We start from the raw sequence: 22,237 nt of genomic DNA on the forward strand, positions 1-22,237 counted from the left end.
ATATGATCGTTCAATGTGGATCTGGTTCTCAGTAAATCTTTTAATAATGAGAAAACAACATGTGTCTTTAGAAAACAATGTAAGTGACACACATTATGATATGAGAAAATTCCTTTCAGAATTGGCATATTTAAGAAAATGATCAATAAAAATAATAGTATTTTTAGCTGGTTAAAAAAACATGACTATTAATGTGAATACATCTAAGTAGAACAATTATGTGTTAGAACAATAAGCAATTACTAAAACACTTAAAATCAATTTTAATAACATTCTAAAAGGCATACAATATCAAATAAAAAGCAAAAATAATAAAAGTATATACATTATAAACTCAACTACATGTAATGTCTGCACAGAAAAAAAGACTCCAAAAACACTAATCCAAAATGCAAACAGTAATGATGAGACTATAGATAGCTTTTATTTCTTTTCACAACAATTTTAATGTTATCTTACGTCCTACAAGGTGACATATTACAACTGCAATCAAAACTTTAAGTATTATGCTTTTATTTAATGTATGACTATAAATGTTATAGATGCAAGTTTAAGTTACTACATATTCTGAAGCTGACCAGAGTGACTCAATTTTCTAAACAGTATCACAAATAAATCCCCTTATGTAACTATATATGAATACAGTGGATAATATAAGAGTACATAACATAACATCACTCACAACTTAGCCATTTTCTATAATGAATATTACCTTGGCCTTGTCTCTCATGGAACCTTTCCCAAGGATGGACATTTTTGTCAAGGTTTCTTCTTGTAAACGCTTCAGAGAATTGCCACGTGGACCCAGAAGTTTCCCCACAAAGTTGAACTAGGAAAAATAAACAACCAAATTTGTAGCATTTATACCTGAAGGAAATTTCTTAATCTTGAACATTAAGAAACACTGTAGTGTTCTACACATCACTGATTAATGGCAAATATTTAAGTTCCTGCTATATGCATCAAAATATGATGTTTCCCACAAACCACATAAAACGGGGCTAAACATAACATTAAAAACCCTGATATATTTCTTTATATTTATTTCAGTGATGGCTATATTCCACAACTGTGAATGAAGCCAATTTCCCAGAATTCCTCGGTTGCTATCCTAACTGTTTCAGCACACGTTGAATATCACCATGAGTGAACACTTACAGGATGAGAACGTAGGTGAGAAAAAATGACAGCAGGTGTCTCTAACATGCACTACACCGGTCACTGTGGAATACCTGGTTCTTCTACCTGGTCAGCCCTTAGATCTGGTTACTCAATCAGTGAGAGGACTGGCCTAGATGAGTTCTTAAGCATTCGGTGGCTAATGGAAGCTTTACGACAAAATTTATTGCTTCTAAAATAACTAGCTATGGGAATGTGGGCCATTTATTTAACCTTAAGTGTCTGGGGTTCCTTATTCAACAAGCAGAAGAGTAGTGAATTAATTAAGGGTATGCCTTCTGTAACCAGACTACCATGATTTAAAACCTAGCCTTTTCTGTTTGCCAGCTGAGTAACCGGGGGCAAGTTACCTAACCTGTCTATACCTCAGTTTCTTCATCTGTAAAATAGGAATGACAACAAGACCTAACTTCATAGGGCTGTTCTGATGATTAAGTCAGCCAATATAAATACTGTTTAAAACAATGCTTGCCAGATAACAGACACTCAATACATACATCTTGAATAAAAAAAAAAAAAAAAAAAAAATCAGGAATTTCACACCATTTTTAAAAGCCTTGCTATAATTAAGGTAAATCATGACTACTTCTTGCTTCCAAATAGAAAATCAGCAGGCAGGAAGCTGCTCGCCTTGGCAAGATGCTTGATTACAAACTCACATAGCAGCCCCTTATTCTGTGATCCACGCCGCTGCTGCGCTGCTGTTTCTAAGAGAAAATTGTTCCTCAATTTACCTAACTATGGCAATTGAAGTAATTTTCCTGAAATAAGTACTTAGCACTTTAAAAAATCTAAATGGTATTTTTTCCTTCCCACTTTTAATTGTATTGGTCTTCAACTAAAACTCAAATATATATTTTTAATCTTTGCATGTAATTATTTTTGCTTGTTAAAATGTCACTTTCAGTAAAATATTTTTAAATATAAAAGTTATACTTGTAGAGTTTACAAAGTCGAATACTATTACAGGGTGGAAAAAGTGGAGTAAATAGGAGAAAGAATCAGGTGGGACTGGGTACTGACCATACAATCCCACCTGATTCTAGCTCCCCATTCACTTTTATTATCTTTCTGACAATTCTATTATTTGGACACCTTGGACATCCTGAGATGGACTGCTATCTCTAAATTTCTCTTTTATTATTTGTGCCTGTTTTACTTTCTGGAGAATTTCACTACATTTCCTATATATCTACTGATTCCTTCATTTTTGCTATCAAATGTTTAACTATGAATAGGACTGTCTTATAGCTGTTTCTTCTTTATGGTGTTTTGTTTATATTTTGTGGAAACAATGACATTTCTCATCCTTTCTGAAGATATCAATGACAGCAGCCAGTCCCCACCTTGGAGTTTAAAGTATCTGCTTCTTCCAAGAGTCTCCCCTTCCTCATTTTGTGAGCTGGTCTCTTTCTCTTTTATGGGATTTTCTCAGATGTCTGGTAATCCTCTACTATCTGTTCTTAAAAATTCAGGATTGCTGACTGGAAGCTCTGTCTTCATACATGGGACTTGGCAAGAGTAGTCTTCACTGTAAATATGGCAGCTGAGTTATTTTATCAAGAGCTACTGAAATATCAGTATCTATATTTCTTTTCACTTGGGTGAGGCACTTCCCTGAAGAGAAACTCCTCAACCTTTTAAGAGGAGGTGTTAAGCCCAGCTACCAGAATACTGCTAATCCCATCACTAAGCAGACACACTTTTAAAGGAAACAATTCCCTCATTTTCAGTGTGACATCTCACCCTCATCCTCAGTTGTATCTGTCTGTGTCTTAGAGCCTCACAGTTCTCCAATTCAACCTCTTCAAGAAACCTCTGGTCTTTTGCTAGAGTGTGGAGGGGCAGATGCCTGGTTTTATAAGATGAGAACATCTTGTGATTAACTACTTCTTATACCTTTCAACCAAGTCTACTCTTGTCAGTTCTACTCCATAAATCCACCTTTACCGTAATTGCTATCTACAATTCCTGAGGGCTCTTGAGTTTTCCCACAGTAATGAACATGTTTCTGGTTGAATTCTTCCCTGCCTGCCAGCTCAGGGTTCTGCTTTCTCTGGTCTCCATTACCATTTATCTATTTATTTTGCAAGCACCAAAATTTTATAGACATCATTTGCCAATTGCCTCACTCGCCCATTCTTGTGATCTTCATAAATTCATGCCTTTTTATTTCATTTATATTTATTTTAATAGGTTTCACAAAGGGAGCAAAATTAAATTTTGATAGTCAAATAGTCATAATTATCTTGCATCTTAAGTGGTCAAATAGTTCCCAAGTGATAAAAATGAAGAGGCTTTAGAAATCATCCAATCCAAACATCTAATTTTGTATGGAAGAATCTGAAGTACACAGAGAGATATGATTGATTAAAGGTCACTTGACAGCATTCTAGGCAAAAAGAAAAAGCATTTTATATGACTTTTATATACCTTTAGGGGTTTATTTTTTCCACTTCTGTTAGTGTTTTGTTCACAAAAAGTATATAAATGAATACTGTGACAACCAGAAACACTTTTATTTTCCCTTCTTTTTCCTCTTAACTCTGTTCAACCATTATCCCCCTAGTCAAGTTAGTTCAATCTCCCAAGTCAAATTAACCCTCCCGAGTCTCAGACTTTTCATCCACAAAACACAGATCACACTACCTACTGCGGATGCAGGTTGTATGAATTAAGTAAGAAAGTATATGAAAATCACCCACGAGAGCAGCCAGCAGATTGTGTACACTTGATGCCAAATTAGTAAGTAATAAATAGATGAATTTAACTGTTGTGGATATATACAATTTTATCTGAACAAGACCCACCTTCTCTGGAACTGCCTCCCCTTCAGAACCTATGGCAAGTGGGACAAGGCTACCAAGGGAGCCACCACACTGAAAATGGCGTGACCTGGCCCAGGCCACCCAGATCGGCCAAGGAATTGGTCTTTGACTGGAAGTCAAGAGATTCTGAAATTTAGAACTAATTATGTGGCTACTGAATGTCCTGAGGGCTGAGTCACAATAATGGTAAATGTGCTTGGTTGCTCTGTCAGGTTCTCAAACTGCAGATGTTGCATCACCTCCCTGTGGGACATGTAGAAATATTTAGCATGTTTATTCGGTTGTCACAATGACTAGGGTCACTACTGGGACTCATGGGCAAAGGCCTATAATGTCGGACATCAGAAACAGATGGTCCCGCCCTTCACAGAAGTGTCCTGTTTAAAATGTCAGTTGTGGCCCGGGTAAGAAATACTGCTAGAGGGAAAAGCCACAGACAATTTCCTAGGCTTAATGTCCTTATTACTGTCTTCTCCGTTTGCAAGTTCAATTCCTCCATGCATTCCACAGGATACCCTAAGGTAGGCTTTATTTGTTGTTGCTTCTTCTTGTTGTTTTTTTAAGAAAAAATCCTTCAAGCTAGTCACAGTGCTCGCAACAAGAAAAGGCCTCACCAGCAGACGGACTGAGTATGTATTTTGGACTTTCTGGATGACACAAACAATAAACAATGAAAGCAGCACAGTTCTCTTATTTGCCATTAGTCCCATAACACCTCCTGATGTCCACTTGCTATGGGTTCTGAAGGGGTGTCATCACACAGTGCCCCCGTCTTATCAGCAATGTGAACACAGTGGTTTCTTAGCATTTCTAGTCTTCAGTTTCATAATTTCCAGGTGTGGCTTATAAACGTCATTACATTTCAGGGTTATTATGCAGATTAAAATATCAGATAAAGTGCTAAGCGCTGTGACAATGTTGAATTTTACCTGAGCAGCCCTGTGCACCTAAAAACAGTGATGATTAAGAAATCTCCCCACCCTTTTGTGTTTCTGGAAAGTGCTTGTTGCAAAGGACCACTCTTACCCACATGACTTAGATAAGACTCACAGATGATCCTTTATTTGCCTACAGCAAGAACAGACACAAACCCTTAAAATTTCCATTATTTTGCCCCTCAAAAATGAGCTGAACTGTTTGTTTCCACTGATCAATCAGAAAAAGACATATATCCTGAGTTAAACTTTGCTTCCACTTCTCTCCTTTCTTCAGACCCCTGAACTTTGACCCATCTTCAGTCTGAACCAGCAGACAAGCTCTACCCGAAGGACCCTCTGGAAAACAAGCCAAGCTCGGGGTAGTGTTGTCTGACCACCGTCCCATCCTGCCACTGCCACCCATTCATCCCACTGCCCCACACCGTTCTGGCCTCAATCACTTCACCCATGAAAGGAAAGCCCTTTTCTGCCTGATTCCTGAGATGTAACTTACAGTTTTCATGGTCAGGTCTTTCTCCCTTTTTAATAACCCCTCTCCCTATTGCCAATAGTCCCTTTCTGTGCTCTTGCAATCACCTTTTCAAATAGTCTCTCCTTATCCATGTCCTGATTTGTTTTTTATTTTAAGACTATATCTGCAAGACAGTAAGAAATAAGAAAATACATTTTAACATTCATTTGTATAAATAATCTAATTTGTCCATTGATACATATTCATTATTAATATTAATATTCATTTATTAATAATGTTATTTGTTCACTTACATGGAAATTATCATTTTACTAATTTGCAAATTATCATTCCTAAGACTAATAATTTTTCTCCAGATGTCAATTATTGTCTCTCTCACAGACACACAAATGTTACATTTTTAAACACAAACCATCCAAAGTCCCATTATTTTCTCCATTAAAGATTAGCTGAACTGCTTGTTTCCACTAATCAGGAAAAGTCACATACTCTGAGTTGGTTTTCAAGTGATTATGAAGATGGTATAACAACATATAGTAAGTATATTTGAGTTTCACTGCATGATGTATAAGCTACATTAATTATATTATTCACCGGCAAAGACCAAATGCCTTTCTGAACTGGCTTTAATTGATCTAAACTATATTTCTGACATGACACTGTTCCTTGGGGAGCAATTACAGTTAAGCTGTTATTTCATAAACAACTAAATCTCAAGAACATGTCATGGTCCCCATTAAAAGGTTTCCCGTAACTGAGTGCTCACCAAAAAGGTTGATTAGTATAATAAAGGGCTATTTTACTGACCTCTAACACAACACTCAACACTGAACTTGGAAACTCCACCACCACAGCTTCAAACATGCTCTTCTTCCAGAGTCCCTTAGCCCAGCAAATGGAGCCACAACTCAGGCCTGAAGTTCGCAGCAACTCAGGCCTGAAGCCTGCCACCTACTGCATGAAGGCACTGACCAGGCCTGTGTGTTCACTGCTTTCTCTCTCCAACATGAATAGAGAGGGTGTTTAATACATCTTAATGATCTAATTAGTTATATGTTAATGATTTTACCTCTGAAACATCTCTTAAACTTGTCCATTTTCTTCAGTCCTACCACAACCACCCTAGTCTAGGCCCTCATCTCCTCTCCCTGGATCACTGTAGAGTCTTTTCTCTGTATCCATTTCCATTTCCTTCAATCAACAGAAAGGTCTTTTTAAAACACAAGTTGCCCATATTACATCTCTGCTTAGAATACAACGATGTGACTGTCCTGCGAACCTAAGTGCCAATGTTTTGCTACTGCTGTGAAAAGCCCTCCCCGAGTGAGCTCTGGCTCACCTCTCTAGCCTCAACACATTTCTGCTTTTAATTTTAGCCATTCGGGATTTTTTTCAGCTTCTCAAAACTGCTGTGCTCCAAAAACTGCACATTCATTTCAGACGTACAGAGTTGGAAGGAACGTCATATCCACCCTTTAAACAATTAAAAAAAAAAAAAAAAAATGGACAGAAAGCAAATTAACACTGAAGTCCCTGGGCAAAAATTATTTCTCCCTGTAGGTATCTCTGTCCAGGCATCTACAGGGAGGAATAAAACTCAAGCATTTGCTCATCTGGGGTGGGCCAGCATGAGAATATGAAGCCCTGGAAACCACCCAGTTAGAAAAGTTGAAACCTTCTTAAAAGCTTTTTCTGCAAAAAATCCCTTCTAGCCCCCAGGCACTCACAGAGAAAGTCAAAGAGAATAAAGAAACCACTTCCTCTGGGGAGCTAGTGGGGGATAAGGGATTGGTGAAATCTGCCCAGACCCACCTATCCTATATCCTTCTCCTGAACAAAAGCCTAATCTTCAGGAGGAATCAGTGTTTAAGGCACCATCTTAGAAGCAGAGACCACACCCTCGCCACACAGTAAACCTGCCAGTGCCTTGACCTTGAACTTCCCAGCCTCCAGAACTGAGAACATAAATTTCTGTGCTTTATACATTCCCCAGTCTCAAGTATTTTATGGCAGCAGCACAAATGGACTGGGATACCTTCTGGTATTTAAAAAGAAAAGTCACATTCTGCAAAGTTAAGTGACCCATAGGATAAAAAAAGAAAATTTCTAATACAGCATTTTGCAATTGAGTTAAACTTCTTGACCTAACACACATACAAATATATAATAACTCTTCTATCCCATAAAGACCATAATGTTATATTCAATTAAAGACATCAAAATCTTTTTCAGAACAAACTATATTCTACAGAAATTATGAGTCCCTATTTGCAAGTAACAGGTATAAACTACATGATTTTCACACAACCTTAACTGACTTGGCAATGAGAAAATTAGGGACAGAAAAGTTCCACTTTAAGGCTATCTTGGTTATCCACTACTACATAAGAAACTACTTCCAAATTGAATGATCTTGAAAAATAACTGTCTTATTTATTTGCACACCATTCATCAACTTCGGCACTGTTGGGGACAAACAGGCTCATGAGTTAGCGGTGGCTGTCGGGGGACCTCGATTCCTGCTGGTTTGCCTGACTCTTCACCTGAGTATCTTAAGCTTCCACTTACCATGGTAGCCTCAGCATGATAGGTTTGTGCATGGTGTCTGATTTCCAAGATGAGAAAAGCAGAAGCTAGAAGTCTTTCTTAAAGCTCAGACCTGGAATTGGCATTGTGTCAGTTCTGCTGCATACAATCAGGTAAGCGAGATGCAGAGTCAGACAAACTCCAGGAAAGGCACCACGCAGGGCCTAAAAGCTTTGAAAGCTTGCATGTGTGGTCATGGGGGCAGAGCATAATATGTACACTACACCGCTGATAAAAATGACAAAGCATCACTGATCAAAAAGTCAAATTTTAATACCCTCAAACATTACGGTCTTTTCTAAGGCCTGGCGAGCTACCTGCCTGTCGCCTTCTTCTTCCTAAGTTGGGAAGCAAGGTGGTGATTTCTCTGAGCGCAGAAACCCTGTCTTACTCATCTTTGTACCTCAATGACTGTCTAGAACAGCACTAACTTATGACAATAGGCAAGCAATATTTCATGCATACAAAAGTGAATGACAAATGCCAACTGAAATTAATGCCCAAAAAGTATTAATCACTACCCAAGACGTTAATTAAAACAAAACCTAGAATATACTACACAGGCTGAAATGAAAGGAAGCACATTTTTGGTATATGGGGTCTAACTGGCCAACAAGGACTTGTAATTGAGCTTAAGTTCTAAGTGTTTATTTAAAAATGTTTAAAAAGACACCCGAGAAGAATTATAAAATAAAGGATATTAGTATTAGATAAACAATGTAAATTTATTTCTCTAGAGGTGGGTCTAAAGTATAGAAAGTAAAAAGGAGGATATAAAGAATTTTTTTAAAAAAAGTTTGGATACAGTACAAGATAAGAACAGTTCTCAACTTACAATGGTTCAACTTAGGATTTTTTTGACTTTATGATGGTGTGAAAACAAAACACGTGCAGTAGGAAACTTTATTTCCAGTATCCATACAACCATTCTGGTTTTTCAATTTCAGTTCAGTATTTGATAAATTACATGAGATATCCAAGACTTTATTATAAAATAGGCTTTGTGTTAAATGATTTTGCCCAACTATAGGCTAATGTTGAGTGTTTCCAGCATATTTAAGGCAGGCTAGGCTAAGCTTTGATGTTCAGCAGCTTAAGTGTGTCAAATATTTTTGAGTTACAATATTTTTAACCTACAAGGGGCTTGATGGGCAAAAACCCCACTGTAAGCTGAGAATCGGTATATATCGCAAATCAGTTTAACAGCTAAGAAACTGTGAGAAAGGAAGAAGGCCAGAAAGCAGGTCCATCAGTACATTCCATGGTGACAGCAAATGTAAACACTACCTATAGGTTATTACCTCAAATATTCCACAGTAAAGTTAGGCAACGTAAGAATTATCCCCACCCACATTTACACCTTTGCTCCTTCAGTGGGTACTGTGTGTGTATACACACACATATTTATCTATCTAAAAATCATATGCTTGTCCTATCACTGGTTAATACTGCAATGCTTACCTAGGCCAAGAGATTCATCATTAACACTACTATACATAGAGAAATAGTTCCGACGGAGAAGACTGTTCTTGTCATATCCAACTGGATCACAGTTGTTTTTAATTTTTTTATAAGGCTGAGTTGTACTAGGCACAAAAGAAGTATCAGCTCTGTGGTTTTGTCACTAATTTAGACTGTATTTATCAACAATCTCTAATTAACAGTGTCTTTTGCAGTAATATTTGCCCACTGGAGGACATGTTTAATTAAAACTAGCTAATATAACCCATAAATCTGCAACCAGGCACATACGAATAGCTGTATGCCCCAGTACACTCGAAACAAATGAATTACTAAATGGTGTTTTGTTTTCACATCATCATAAAGTGAAAAAATCCTAAGTTGAACCAATGTAAGTCGAGAACTGTCTGTATCTTGTACTGTATCTAAACATTTTTTTAGAAAATTCTTTATATCCTCCTTTTTACATTCTACTTCAGACCCTCATCTAGCAAAATACATTTATATTGTTTATCTAATACTAATATCCTTGTGAGACCCATTGTGGAATACCCCCTTTCACTTCAGGATACTGTCTCAAAGTGCATATAACTGGACTTAGATGAGTCATGTAAGGGTACTGTATTAATTCATGCACTAAATATTAATAAAGCTTAATTTCTTAAGAGCATAGGCTCTGGAGCCAGACTTCTAGGGTTCAAGGACCTGCTACTTAGTAACTTTTAGCAAGTTACTCAACTTCTCTTCTGTGTTCTTCCATGTTTTTCATATGTTAACAGGAAATAATAATGCCCATCTCACATTATAAAGATTAAATAAGTTAATAGTAAAGTGCTTAGAATAATGTCTCACACACAGAAAACTATTCCGTGTGTGTACACACACATAAACAGAAGTCTACACGTAAATAGAAGTTCTACTGTATTTTCCCAGCACCTAATTGTATTAGAAAGCATGCACCCCTCTTTGGAGAACACCACCCAAGGACTTGCTTTCTATACTTTACTGGGGAGAACAAAAACTGTCAAAGAACATCTTCAGTTTATAATCTACACTTACCTATTTCCTGCCCAAGGACAAAAATACAAAGGGAGAACAAACAAGGTTTATTTTCTCTTTATTCTCTTGAAATGAAAGAACAGATCAATACCTTTATCAGCTCAATGGGACATTTTAAGTTTAATAACTTGACCACTAACACAATGATTACTTAAATAAATTCCCATTCTTGGTATTCAGGATTCTGATCTCATTTGAATTATATCAGTGTAGTAAATGCCAAACTCTAAACAATAGTAAACCTAACAACGGACTTCGGACCATGGCATTCACATGAAATGGAGTAGCCTCCTCAGAAACAAAACACTTGTTTCCTAGCATAGTTGCTAACTGAGTGGAGCTTAGCACTGCAAAATTATTTTCAAGATTCTGATAATCATCCCTGAAAATAACAATCACTTTTTACATGGGCATTTTAACGTCCTAAGAGTAAGTCATTCCAAACTTGTGTTTAGGTGTTTGTTTATTTCAATATCACAAGTATTTCAGGGTTCTCATCTAGATATATACAATTCCACGCCCAAGTAAAGCACTGAAGGCATTCCAGAATATATTCCTTATGATTTAAACAAATGTTATCATCCACTGTTTCCCATAATGAAGTCACTCTAGCCCGATAGTTATTCTGCCCTTCTCCCTCATGTCTGTTAATGTCCTGAATTTGTTCTTAAAGACTAAATTTAATTTCATCCATAATTATTTCTCTAGAAATAACTCTCCATCATTCCTTTAAATTCCATGCTGTGCCTCTACTTTTGTAATATTAATTCAATCTTTATCCTATATTATTTAGTAAAATTTATCGTTTCCCCTATTAGATTATGAATTACTGGAGAGTAAGTAGGACCCACATTTAATTAACCATTTTTCCTATATAATGGTTTCTCAATAAATACTTGTGGAGTTAAAGCTTATTTTTCTCCAAATTGAATGGCACTATTCAACAAGGTTTTTATTGTTTTTTTTGTTGTTGTTGCAGAGATTACAATATATTACAGTTATAAATACTATTATTTAAATATATTAATTTTCCAACTATAGATCACTAGGTATTATTAGTAGTGGTTGGGATTATTTGGTGTTGCTCCATTGACTGTAATTTTAACCTAATATCTATTTCTAAATGATAAACAGCCCAACTTATTTAGATGTTAGTAATGCTAAAGATCAATGAAATGTACAAGCGACTTTTCCAGAATATAATATGAGCAAAATAAGCATAGACATACACCCACAGGCACACACAAGTAATATACAATCTGAAATAAGCTATCTTACATACTTGCTATCTGCATTTGCTCAAGGTTGGATATTCCAGGAGGAGATGTGTGGAGGACAAGCTATGAAGCCCATATACATGAAATCATTAATCCAGAAAATCCCAGACTGCAAAAGTCAAGCTACAAGTGGGGAGAATGAAATGGAAGATTTAAAATCAAAGGCAAGAAACTGATACAGCAAATAATCTACCGCAATAGATAGGGTAAGGGGTGACAGTGTTCTAAATTAAGGAGTGAAATGAAATGTAAAGAGAGATAGATGGTAATTAATTTAGAAAGTAAATGAATGGTATCTGAGGCAAGCAGGTCAATGAGGGAGAAGTGTGTAGGCAAAAATTACATTCTGGTATCTGTAATGGGCACTCAAATACATGTGCTGTCTGTAATCTACTCAAGTAAAGAACACAGGAAAAAGTCAAGGTTGGCCAAGAAAAGGAGGTATGAAGTTGAGATATGGACATGGCAAATCTCTAAGATGTCTGTGGGATATCCAAGTGGAAGTGTTCAGTGGCCATTTGGTCTAACAGTCGGAATAGAGACAGGTGACATACCCAGTGCCAGAAAGCACAGGTCAGGCTAGCTCATAAGCCTGACTTCTTTCTCTATAATCATGATTCTCAGTCTGTCTTTGTATTATGTGTCCATTTTTCATGTAATTACATATTGATTATTTCTTTTAATGGAAATCTATAGTTCAGTCTATGGCATGAATTTTTGCCATTTTCCTCCAAAAGACTGCATCCTAGAAAAGAGGGCTTATGTTCTGTTCACGTTTCCTATCTCCAATACCAATACAGTCATGCAATTTTCAGTTGGTCCAATTTGGTGATCCTTATGGAGCCCAGAGCCAAAATAATCAGTATAGTAATATCCAAGATACATAAGCCCAGCAGTACATTGCTAAAGCACTAACAATATTTTTACTTTTTGGCTCAGCAATAGACATAGAGATGTATCTTCTATGACGTACATCAAAGTAAGCAGAGACGTAATTAAAGAGTTAAATATAACAACATTCATCACACACTTTAATTTCTAAATTTACTGCTTTGTGACCAACGTACATGTAATAGACTGTTTCTAGTCTTTTAAATGTAATAAAAATTTTAGGGGCCTATATGTAAGGATTATAATCAAATTTTTAATTATTCATTGGCTCAGGAAAATAACATCAATGATAATAATACGCCCCCAAACAATATCACTACATTATTTCAGGAACCCCTCAGTATACGCCTGGCTGTTTTTGGATTTCACTAATCAAATTTAAGTTCAAGTGTTGCTTTCTGCCTCAATAATCAAGCACTGTAAGGAGAGCAAACGTTAAGATTTAAATTCCCTCCACAATACGTCTGAAATGCTGTCATATATGTAAATACCAACCTAAATAACTTCCCAATTCTCACAGACAGGGGCTGTGTCGCAAGATCCAAGTCCAGAGCCTCTGAGAACAGGACAAACGTAGCTTCTAAAGATTTACTCTTCCTGTTGCCACTTACCGGTTCTTTTCCTTCCAGTTCCCACTACAAGATGTGGGTTGACAAAATGAGAAAGTAGAAGGGAACCATCCATCATAAAACAATGGCCATTATGGGCCAATCAGTTTCTCTAAATTTATATAATCCATAGTGGCCTTTCTACTTTATCATAGGTCCAAGATTTAATGAATACCAGGAGTGACTCACAGTAAATAAATGTATCCTTAAGTGATTATTTTTAATATCAGGCTGCCTTGACGTCAACAAGATTCAAAATCCCAACTAGCCAGCTGCTATGGTTTGAATGTTTCCCCTCCAATTCATGTTGAAAATGGCCACTGTGGGGGTAATTAAGAGGTGGGGCCTTTTGGGAAGTGCTGAAGTCATGAGGACTCTGCCTCCATGAATGGATTCAAGTCTTTTAAAAGGGCTAAGGTAATTAGCTGAGGCTCTTTTTGCTCTTCCGCCTTCTACTATGCTAGGCGGCAGCAAGAGGGCCCCCACCACACACCAAATGCACGTGGCTTGATCTTAGATTTCCTAGCCTCCAGAAATGTAAGAAATAAATTTCTGTTCTTTAGAAATGACCCAGTCTCAGTATTTTGCTATAGCAGCGCAATGGTCTAAGACAACCAGATTAGTTTTGGCACTGTGGATACAAAAAACTAGCATACATGTACATTATCACTTTATTTCTAGAGGTAAATTACCAAGTGAACATCAAAAATCATTTTCACATAAATTATCTGAAAAAATATTATGTCTCTGAAAATCAATCAGGAGCAACAAAAATGGCAATATTTAACATATGTCTATGACTGTAAAATATTTACTATCCTAGGAAATCTGTAAATCCATGATGATTTCCATGGAACAGGCTTCTACCAAGTAGTAATTTAAGGGGTTTTAAATTGTCTACGACATACTATACTACAAGGAAAAAATGCAAGCCCACTTCAAAAAAGGCAGTTTCCCTGAAACTTCAGGAACAGACATGTTTTATCTCTCAAAGATCCTTAACCATTTATATGAGGAGAACAAATACATCACATTCCCAACATTCAGATTATAGAAAAACTTTAACGTTAGAAACTTTTGCCGGTTAAGACAAAGTTACTGCAAATAGTATGTACACAGATTTGAATGCGTAGAGGCTACAAAAAAATTATCAAATTAATAAATTTAATAAACCTAATTTAAACTTACAGACATAACATAGCACACTAAACCTTGAAAATCACAATCACAGTACAAAAATACCTCCTGAGTAAAACCCTCAGGCACATTTTTCCCCAAAAAATTGAAATCTTTTTTATCTTAACAAAGGTTACACTAAGTTATTAAAACATTCACATACAGAAACATGTAAAGTAGAAAAATATCACAAAAACCTATCCTCCAGAAAACAACTGCTATTAAGATTCTGGTTCGCTTTTACAAATAATTCTCCAACTTGGATCCTGTATTTTCTGTATCTTGACTTTTCTTTTTTCACTTAATAATATAGCATAGACACTTAAAACACAGCATTATGCATAGAGATATAATGTATTTAATGTCATATTCCAACTCACTTTTAAAAATGGTCCATAAGCATTCTTTCACCCCAGCATGACTATGCATGTGGCATTCCCTCTCCTGAAATAGTCTGCCTGATATCATTAAGCACCTGGAGAAGCCTCATCGTCTACAACAGTTCAAATGTCATTCTCTACTTTAACTTCGCAGGACCTTTGGCCAATGCCGCCCACATGCTGCTCCCTTACCACTTCATTTATGTCTTCTATAAAAATCTGTCTAGTCAAATAAAATGGCTTGTAATTTCCCAAATGCCTTCTGTGCTTCAATATAGTGCTCCTTGGTCGCCACCCTTCAATTTCACACTCTCACTTCTGACCCCAGCCAGCCAGCCTCTTTAGAGACAACCTCCTTAGAGCAGCCTTCTCTGAGCCTATCACCAGGATCCTCCTCTCTGTCCTTTCAGGGCCCCCTGTTTTATTAATATTAACTTATTCATCTGCATTCACCAAAAAACTGGCAGTTTTTTGAGCCCAAAGACCATGACTTAATCACTTTGATTTTCCCAGAACAATGTCTGGCTCAGAGAAGACCCTCAATACATGCTAGGTATAGACAGAGCCAGATCCACTGTCGGATGAACCAGAGGAAAAAAAAAAAAAATGTAAACCCTAAACCATAATGTATCTGTAGGTCCTCAAAGACAGGGTACCTTGTTCCAATGTTGATTTGGCATTTATATTGACCATGTTCCAAGCTGGCACTGATCAGCACCAGAGGTTAAGGTTTATCTGCAAAAAACCCATGGAGAACAATTTCCATAGCTTCTTAAAAAAACTTCCAAAAAATTCATAAAACAGCATTTAGAATTTCACCCTTTACATGCTCAGATACAGAACTCAAGAGAGTGAATATACATTAAGGTCTGAACACTAAATGATTCATGTGTCCAATGCTGTGCCATTGAAAGAGTGTTGAAAATGGTTCATTAAGGGAATAGATATTATTCAATTAATAGAAATCACTTTATCAGATGCAGTTTCACAAACAGTAGGTCTCTCTTGCCCCAGAAGCTGGAAGTCTACCATCAGCATTAATTCCACACTATACTGTTCTCTACTCACAGCTATTACAGAGGGGTATATCCTGTTCGTTTCCTCCAGTTCGTTCTATAACTGACACAAGCATGAAAACTTCTTAGAATTGATTGCAGTGCTATATTAGCTTGAAACAGGGCTGGCTTTAAACTTGTATGCTCCATTATGCTAAGTAGAAATATTGTTTTTCAGTATCCTGAAAGCAGTAGACTTCTAAATGGTCTACTTCAGACATTGTTAAGTACTTGAAATAGACTCTAATCTCAAACACAGAAATTATAATTTTTCTTTCATTACCTCAAAGCCGACAATGAAAAACAATATTTGAGATTTTATTTCATATACTTCATTGATGTTATGAGTCAATAATGATGTGAACACGTTCTGAGAAATGCATTGTCAGACGATTTCCTCATTGTGCAAACATCAAAGAGTACACCTACACAAACCTAGATGGCATATCTTACTGTATACCTAGGCTATATGGTGTAGCATATTGTTCCTAGGCTACAAACCTGTTCCTCATGCTACTGTACTAAGTACTATAAGCAATTGTCACACAATGGTAAATATTTGTATTTCTAAACATCGAAAAGATACAGCAAAAATACAGTACTATAATCTTATGGGACCACCATCATATATGTAGTCCATCATTGACTGAAATCACTAAGCAGCACATGACTGCACTTTATTTTATTTCATTTACAAACTTGGAGACAACAAAGTATTAGTTTCAGGTTAATCATCATCAACTAGACTATGAACTACTTAAAGACAGGGTCTATAATCTGGTCATCTTTGTATCTATTGCATATTAAGTACACAGGCTATATGGAGCATAAAGAATCAATATACAAAGATTTCCACCAGTCATGTTTGAGTAATGAGCCTGTCTATGAAATGTTCATAATGTAATTTTCTGTTTACAAGACACATATATTCCCCCGAGATCTGCAGGTATGGCTGAGTACATTCCTAACAGGCTGCCCACCTATAAATACCAACTGTAAACTCCTGAACTCACAGCAAAATATAAAAGTTAATTACATGAAGCGCTGAAGACTGATCGAAAACAGGCAGATTCTGAAAGTTAGTTATGACTTCAGCAAAGGAAATACCCTGGGGTGAATGTACTCATTTTAGAGCTTTTGGCCTTAGTGGCAGAGATTGAGAAAACTATAGTGCTGAAAAGTGAAGGAAGAATACTAGAAAAGACAGTCAGAGATGCAGATCACCAAATACTATGTATAAAATCTTCCAAAACCTCTGGCTGGCCCCTGAATCATATAACAGAAATTAAACACAAAAAAGCCAAACTAAGGAAAGAAATGAACTGAGACTTGAACTCCTACCCAATAGACACACAGTTCATACCCTAAATCCAACCAAGTTAATTAGCTGTTAAAACAAAAATATCAACATTCTTCCAAGAAAAGACACAGAATCCAAGGTTTCTACAGTGAACATTCACAATAGCCCGCACACAACCCAAAATTACTCAAGACGCAGAGGACTGAAGCAATATGACTCTTCATCAAGATCAAAGACTCCCAGCGCAAAATACATCTAAGATGGCCAAGATGTAGAAGACTCAGAAACTAGGAGACAGAGATGTTCAAGGACCTATTTAACCATACTCAGTGACAGAGGAAAATAATACTTGCAATGAATTAAAAAATAGAAAATCCCAATAGAGAAAAAGACATTTTGACACACATTCATGTGTATATGATTCCAACATGAATTCTGAAACAGATGATTACGATTCCTGATATAAAAAAATTACTTGGCGGGTTAACAGCAAAATGAAGACACAAATGAATCATGAGTTTAAGATACAGCAGTAAAAGTTATAAAATCTGAAGGACAGGGAAAAAAAAAACAGAGCCACTGAAACCTATGTGAGAGTGACAAAAGGCTGAACATATGTGTAACAGAAATCTCAAAAGAATGAGAGGAGAAAGGATCAGAAAAGTGATTGAAGTAGTAACTGAAATATTATGATAAAATGTACAAGTCCTTTTAAAAACAAATTTTTCACAAAAGATGTCATAGGAAATCTGTCTAGTGTCATATCAAAGATATTGAACTCATCATCAAACTCCAGGCCCAGATTGCTTCACTGGTGAATTCTATCAAATATTTACAAATAAGTAACACCAATCTGATACATGTTCTCGGAGAAAATGGAAAGAAACACTTATCCAGTCATTTTATGAAACCAGCATAACACTAACACTAAAATCTGACAAAAATATTACTCTAAAACATGTACAGGTCAGGCTGGGAGTGCTGGCTCCTGCCTGTAATCCCAGTACTTTGGGAGGTAGAGACAGGCAAATCACATGAGGCCAGCCTCATCAACATGGAGAAACCTCATCTCTACCAAAAATACAAATGTTAGCCAGGCGTGGTGGTGCATGCCTGTAACCCCAGCTACTAGGGAGACTGGGGCATGAGAATCACTTGAACCGAGGAGGTAGAGGTTGCAGTAAGTCAAGATTGCGTGACCGCACTACTCTGGGCAACAGAGCGAGACTCTGTCTCAAAAAAAAAAAAAAAAAAAAAAAAAAAAGGTATAGGTCAGTATCACTCATTAACATAAGATGCAACTGAATCCAGCACTATATAAAACAGATAATATGTCACTATTAAGTAGGGTTTAACCCAAGAATACAAAGAAGGTTTTAGTTTTAAAAATCAATCATTAAAATCTACCATATAAACAGTGTAGAGAAACACCTTGTGTTTATTTCAATAGATGTAGAAAAAGCATTGAAAAAAATTTACCGCCCACTGAGGATCAGAACTCTGAGTAAAACTGAAGTAGAAGGGAACTTCCTCTACCCAACAAATGAAATCTACCAAAAAAACCCTGTAACTAATATTGCTCTTAATGCTAAAATAACTGCATGTTTTCCTCCTTGATTAGAAACAGGAATAATTTCTACTCTCCTCATTTGCCTTCAGCATTATACTGGAGATATTAGCCAAAATAATGCAAGTAAAAGAATAAGATGCATAGAAACTGGAAAGAGAGAAGTAAACTGTTTAAGTAAATGATATAACCATGTGCATGACAAATCCTAAGAAATCTACAAAACAACTTACTAGAATAAGTGAATTTAAATTTAGCAAGGTAGCAGAAGTCATGGTTAGTATACAAAATTTTATATTAGAAAAAGCTGGAAAACAGAAATTTAAAAATATTCAATTTACGATAGTATCAAAAAAACACAAAATATTTAGGAATAAGTTTAACAAAAGACATACAAAACTCCTACCTTAAAAAGTACAAAACGCTGTTGATAGAAATTAAATGGAAGACTCAATATCGTTAAGACGTCAAATCTCCCACAAATTGCTCAACAGATGCAATGCAATTGCAATTCTAATCCCAGCAGATGGCTTTGTAGTAATTAACAAAGAAATTCTTATATTTATATGTAATTTTAAAGGATCTAAAATATCTAAGTAATCCTGAAAAAGAAGGACAAAGGCGGAGGAACTATATTACCTAAACTCATGTCTCACTATGTAAAAACCTATAGTAATCAAGACAGTGTGGTACTGGCATAAGGATCCATAGATAGATTAAAAGAAGTGAACTGAAAGCTTAGAAATATACCCCCATTTATATGCTCACCTGATTTTCTCATCAAAGGCACCAAAAGAATCAGTGGAGAGAAACATCTTTCAACAAATAGTGGAAGAAAAACTAGATAACCATATGGGAAAAAAGATGAACTTGAGCCTCTCTCTCACACTATATACAAAAATGCATTTGAGATACATCATAGACCTAAAAGTAAAAGCTACAATAACACTTTTAGAGAAAATACAGAAGAGTATCTTTATAACTTATAAAGAACTCTAACATTTCCTTGAAGTTGGCAAAGATTTCAAGATTCAAATACATGAATAGCCAGTAAGGAGATGAAAAATTGCACAAAACCATCAATCATAAGGGAAATGCAACTTCATACCACAGGAAGATACCAATATACCATCAAAATAGCTAAAATAAAAAAGGCTGACAGCACCAAATACTGATGGGGGTATGAGGCGGCCACAACCACAACCTGCATACATTGTTTGTAGAAATGTTACAAAGTATAAGCGTTTTGGAAAAAAGTATGACAATTTCTTGTAATACTAAATACACAACAATTTTCAATACTGGGTATTTAATAAAGAGTTACAAACATATCTGGTTATGAAACAACTTGTACAAATAGCAAAGACACGGAATCGACCCAAATCCCTATCAATAACAGGCTGGATAAAGAAAATGTGGTACATATACACTATGGAATACTATGCAGCCCTAAAGAGGAACGAGATCATGTCCTTTGCAGGGACATGGATGGAGCTGGAAGCCATTATCCTCAGCAAACTAACACAGGAACAGAAAAGCAAACACCACATATTCTCACTTATAAGGGGGAGCTGAACAATGAGAACACATGGAAACAGGGAGGGGAACAACACACACTGGGGCCTGTCGTGGGGGTCGGGGGAGGGAGAGCATCAGGAATAACAGCTAACGCATGTAAGGCTTAACACCCAGGGGATGGGGCAAACCACCATGGCACCCATTTCCCTATGTAACAAACCTGCATGTCCCGCACATGTATCCCGGAACTTAAAAAAAAATACAACATGGAAAAAAAAAAAGAAACCATGTATATAAAAGTGTTCACAGCAATTTAATTTATAATAACCGAAAAATTTAAAGTGCCTAGACATACGGATAAACAACAATGATACATTCAGGTAACAGATTATTATTCATCAATAAAAAGAAATGAACTCCTAATATACACAACAGTATGCAAGAATCATGTACATGAACATTCAGAAGAAAGACAAAGGAAAAATAGGATTTAAATAAAATATAAACAATGATATTGTGGGACCTTTATGTACCAAGCATTTAACACAGATTATCTCATTCAATTTTAAATCATCCAACCTCATATTACAAATGCGGAAACTGAAGTGGAAAAAAGCTGACCAGGTTTGCCAAAGTCACACCGCTAGTTTGACTCAAAAGGATAGATTTTCAGGAATCTGTAACTCACACTAAAGTTAAACAGAAAAGATAGAATGACTAAATTTACTAAGTGTTTAATTAACTTTAAAAGTGTGTGTAGGGGGATGCTAAGAGGAAACATCTCTAAAAACACCAAATGGGATACAAATTAAACACGTGCTCCCCTTTGATTCAGGTTAAAATATCAGCAGTGTAGACCTCACTGTCTTACCTTAGGGAACTGTTTTACAGGAATTAACACCTTCTGTCCCAGCTTCATGTTCTTATTAATCACCACATCGATGTACTTTTCTTCATCCTTGCCTTCTCCTTTTTGAAATTTTTCTATTTCTGTGGAGGCAAAAAGATAACCATGAAGTGTATGACTCAGAAATGCAGGGGTTGGGTGTTCTGGTTAGCTCTGTTGTGGCATGAAATCAACTACTACTGAAGTATGGACTATTAAATTGAGGCAACTGTTTTCAAGTACATTTCCTGTTTTATCAATGATTCTTCATAAATGGAACAGATGCATGTATCATGGCTCTACAAGGTCAAATCTCAACTGCTCATACCAACAGAGAACAATAGACCAGCTAACAAACAAAAATAAGTTACTTCGGGTCTTCTGGATTCCTAGATAAGGCTGATCAAATAAAGAAGAAAAGCCATAAGTATTCACAGTTCAGTGACGCAAAGCGCTGAAACATCCCTATTTATCAATCTTGCCTGGCTTTCCAAGGCTTCTACAACTAAGAACTGATTCTATGATGGCATTAAACACCCTATACAACCTTCCAGTAGCCCACCTCCCCAGTCAAATCTTCCCTCCTTGCATATGACATATATCAACTATATGCTAAGGTCTTTACTAATGCTCTTTGCTCTACTTGTTATGATGATTTCATCTTCATCTCCTTTCAAGACTCAACCACATTAAATCTCATTTTCTGTGCAAGTGTTTCTTTCCTCAATGGGGCGGCAAGAACGGAAGAATCAATCACTCTCACTTTGATACTCACAAAGCACTTTACGTGCAACTCTACTACTACCCTTAGACGGAAAAAAAAAATGTGCTACCTCTCCCACTAGAACATACATTTCTCTCAGGTAAAATCTATTTATTCACTCATAAACATCTTCAACTAAGCAAGTTCCAGATCCTAGAAAATTTTAGCATAGAGTTTAATTCACCCTACGGCGCATAGTATTTGGTTATACAAGAGATACAAAATTAGGCGCTTGCATGACTGCTGAATGAATGAGTACGTGAACTGTTGCCTCCAGGGACCAACCAATAGAC

At 36.4% G+C, this 22,237-nt stretch overlaps 1 protein-coding gene across 2 annotated transcripts in view; it reads right to left on the bottom strand.

Annotated features, from left to right (window-relative positions):
- Positions 1-22,237, bottom strand: part of KHDRBS3 (KH RNA binding domain containing, signal transduction associated 3) — a 201,304-nt gene that overhangs the window by 111,748 nt on the left and 67,319 nt on the right. For both annotated transcript variants that reach the window (XR_004059337.1, XM_010364506.2), the window contains exons 2-3: positions 21,167-21,285; positions 713-829 (exon numbers count right to left, since the gene is read on the bottom strand). Coding sequence is in view for 1 of the 2 variants with exons in the window: in XM_010364506.2 (XP_010362808.1) it covers positions 713-829; positions 21,167-21,285 (236 nt within the window). In the remaining variant the exon portion in view is untranslated. The remainder of the gene's footprint in view (positions 1-712; positions 830-21,166; positions 21,286-22,237) is intronic.

This window comes from Rhinopithecus roxellana, chromosome 9 (assembly GCF_007565055.1).
Source record: "Rhinopithecus roxellana isolate Shanxi Qingling chromosome 9, ASM756505v1, whole genome shotgun sequence".
NCBI classification, from domain to species: Eukaryota; Metazoa; Chordata; class Mammalia; order Primates; family Cercopithecidae; genus Rhinopithecus; species Rhinopithecus roxellana.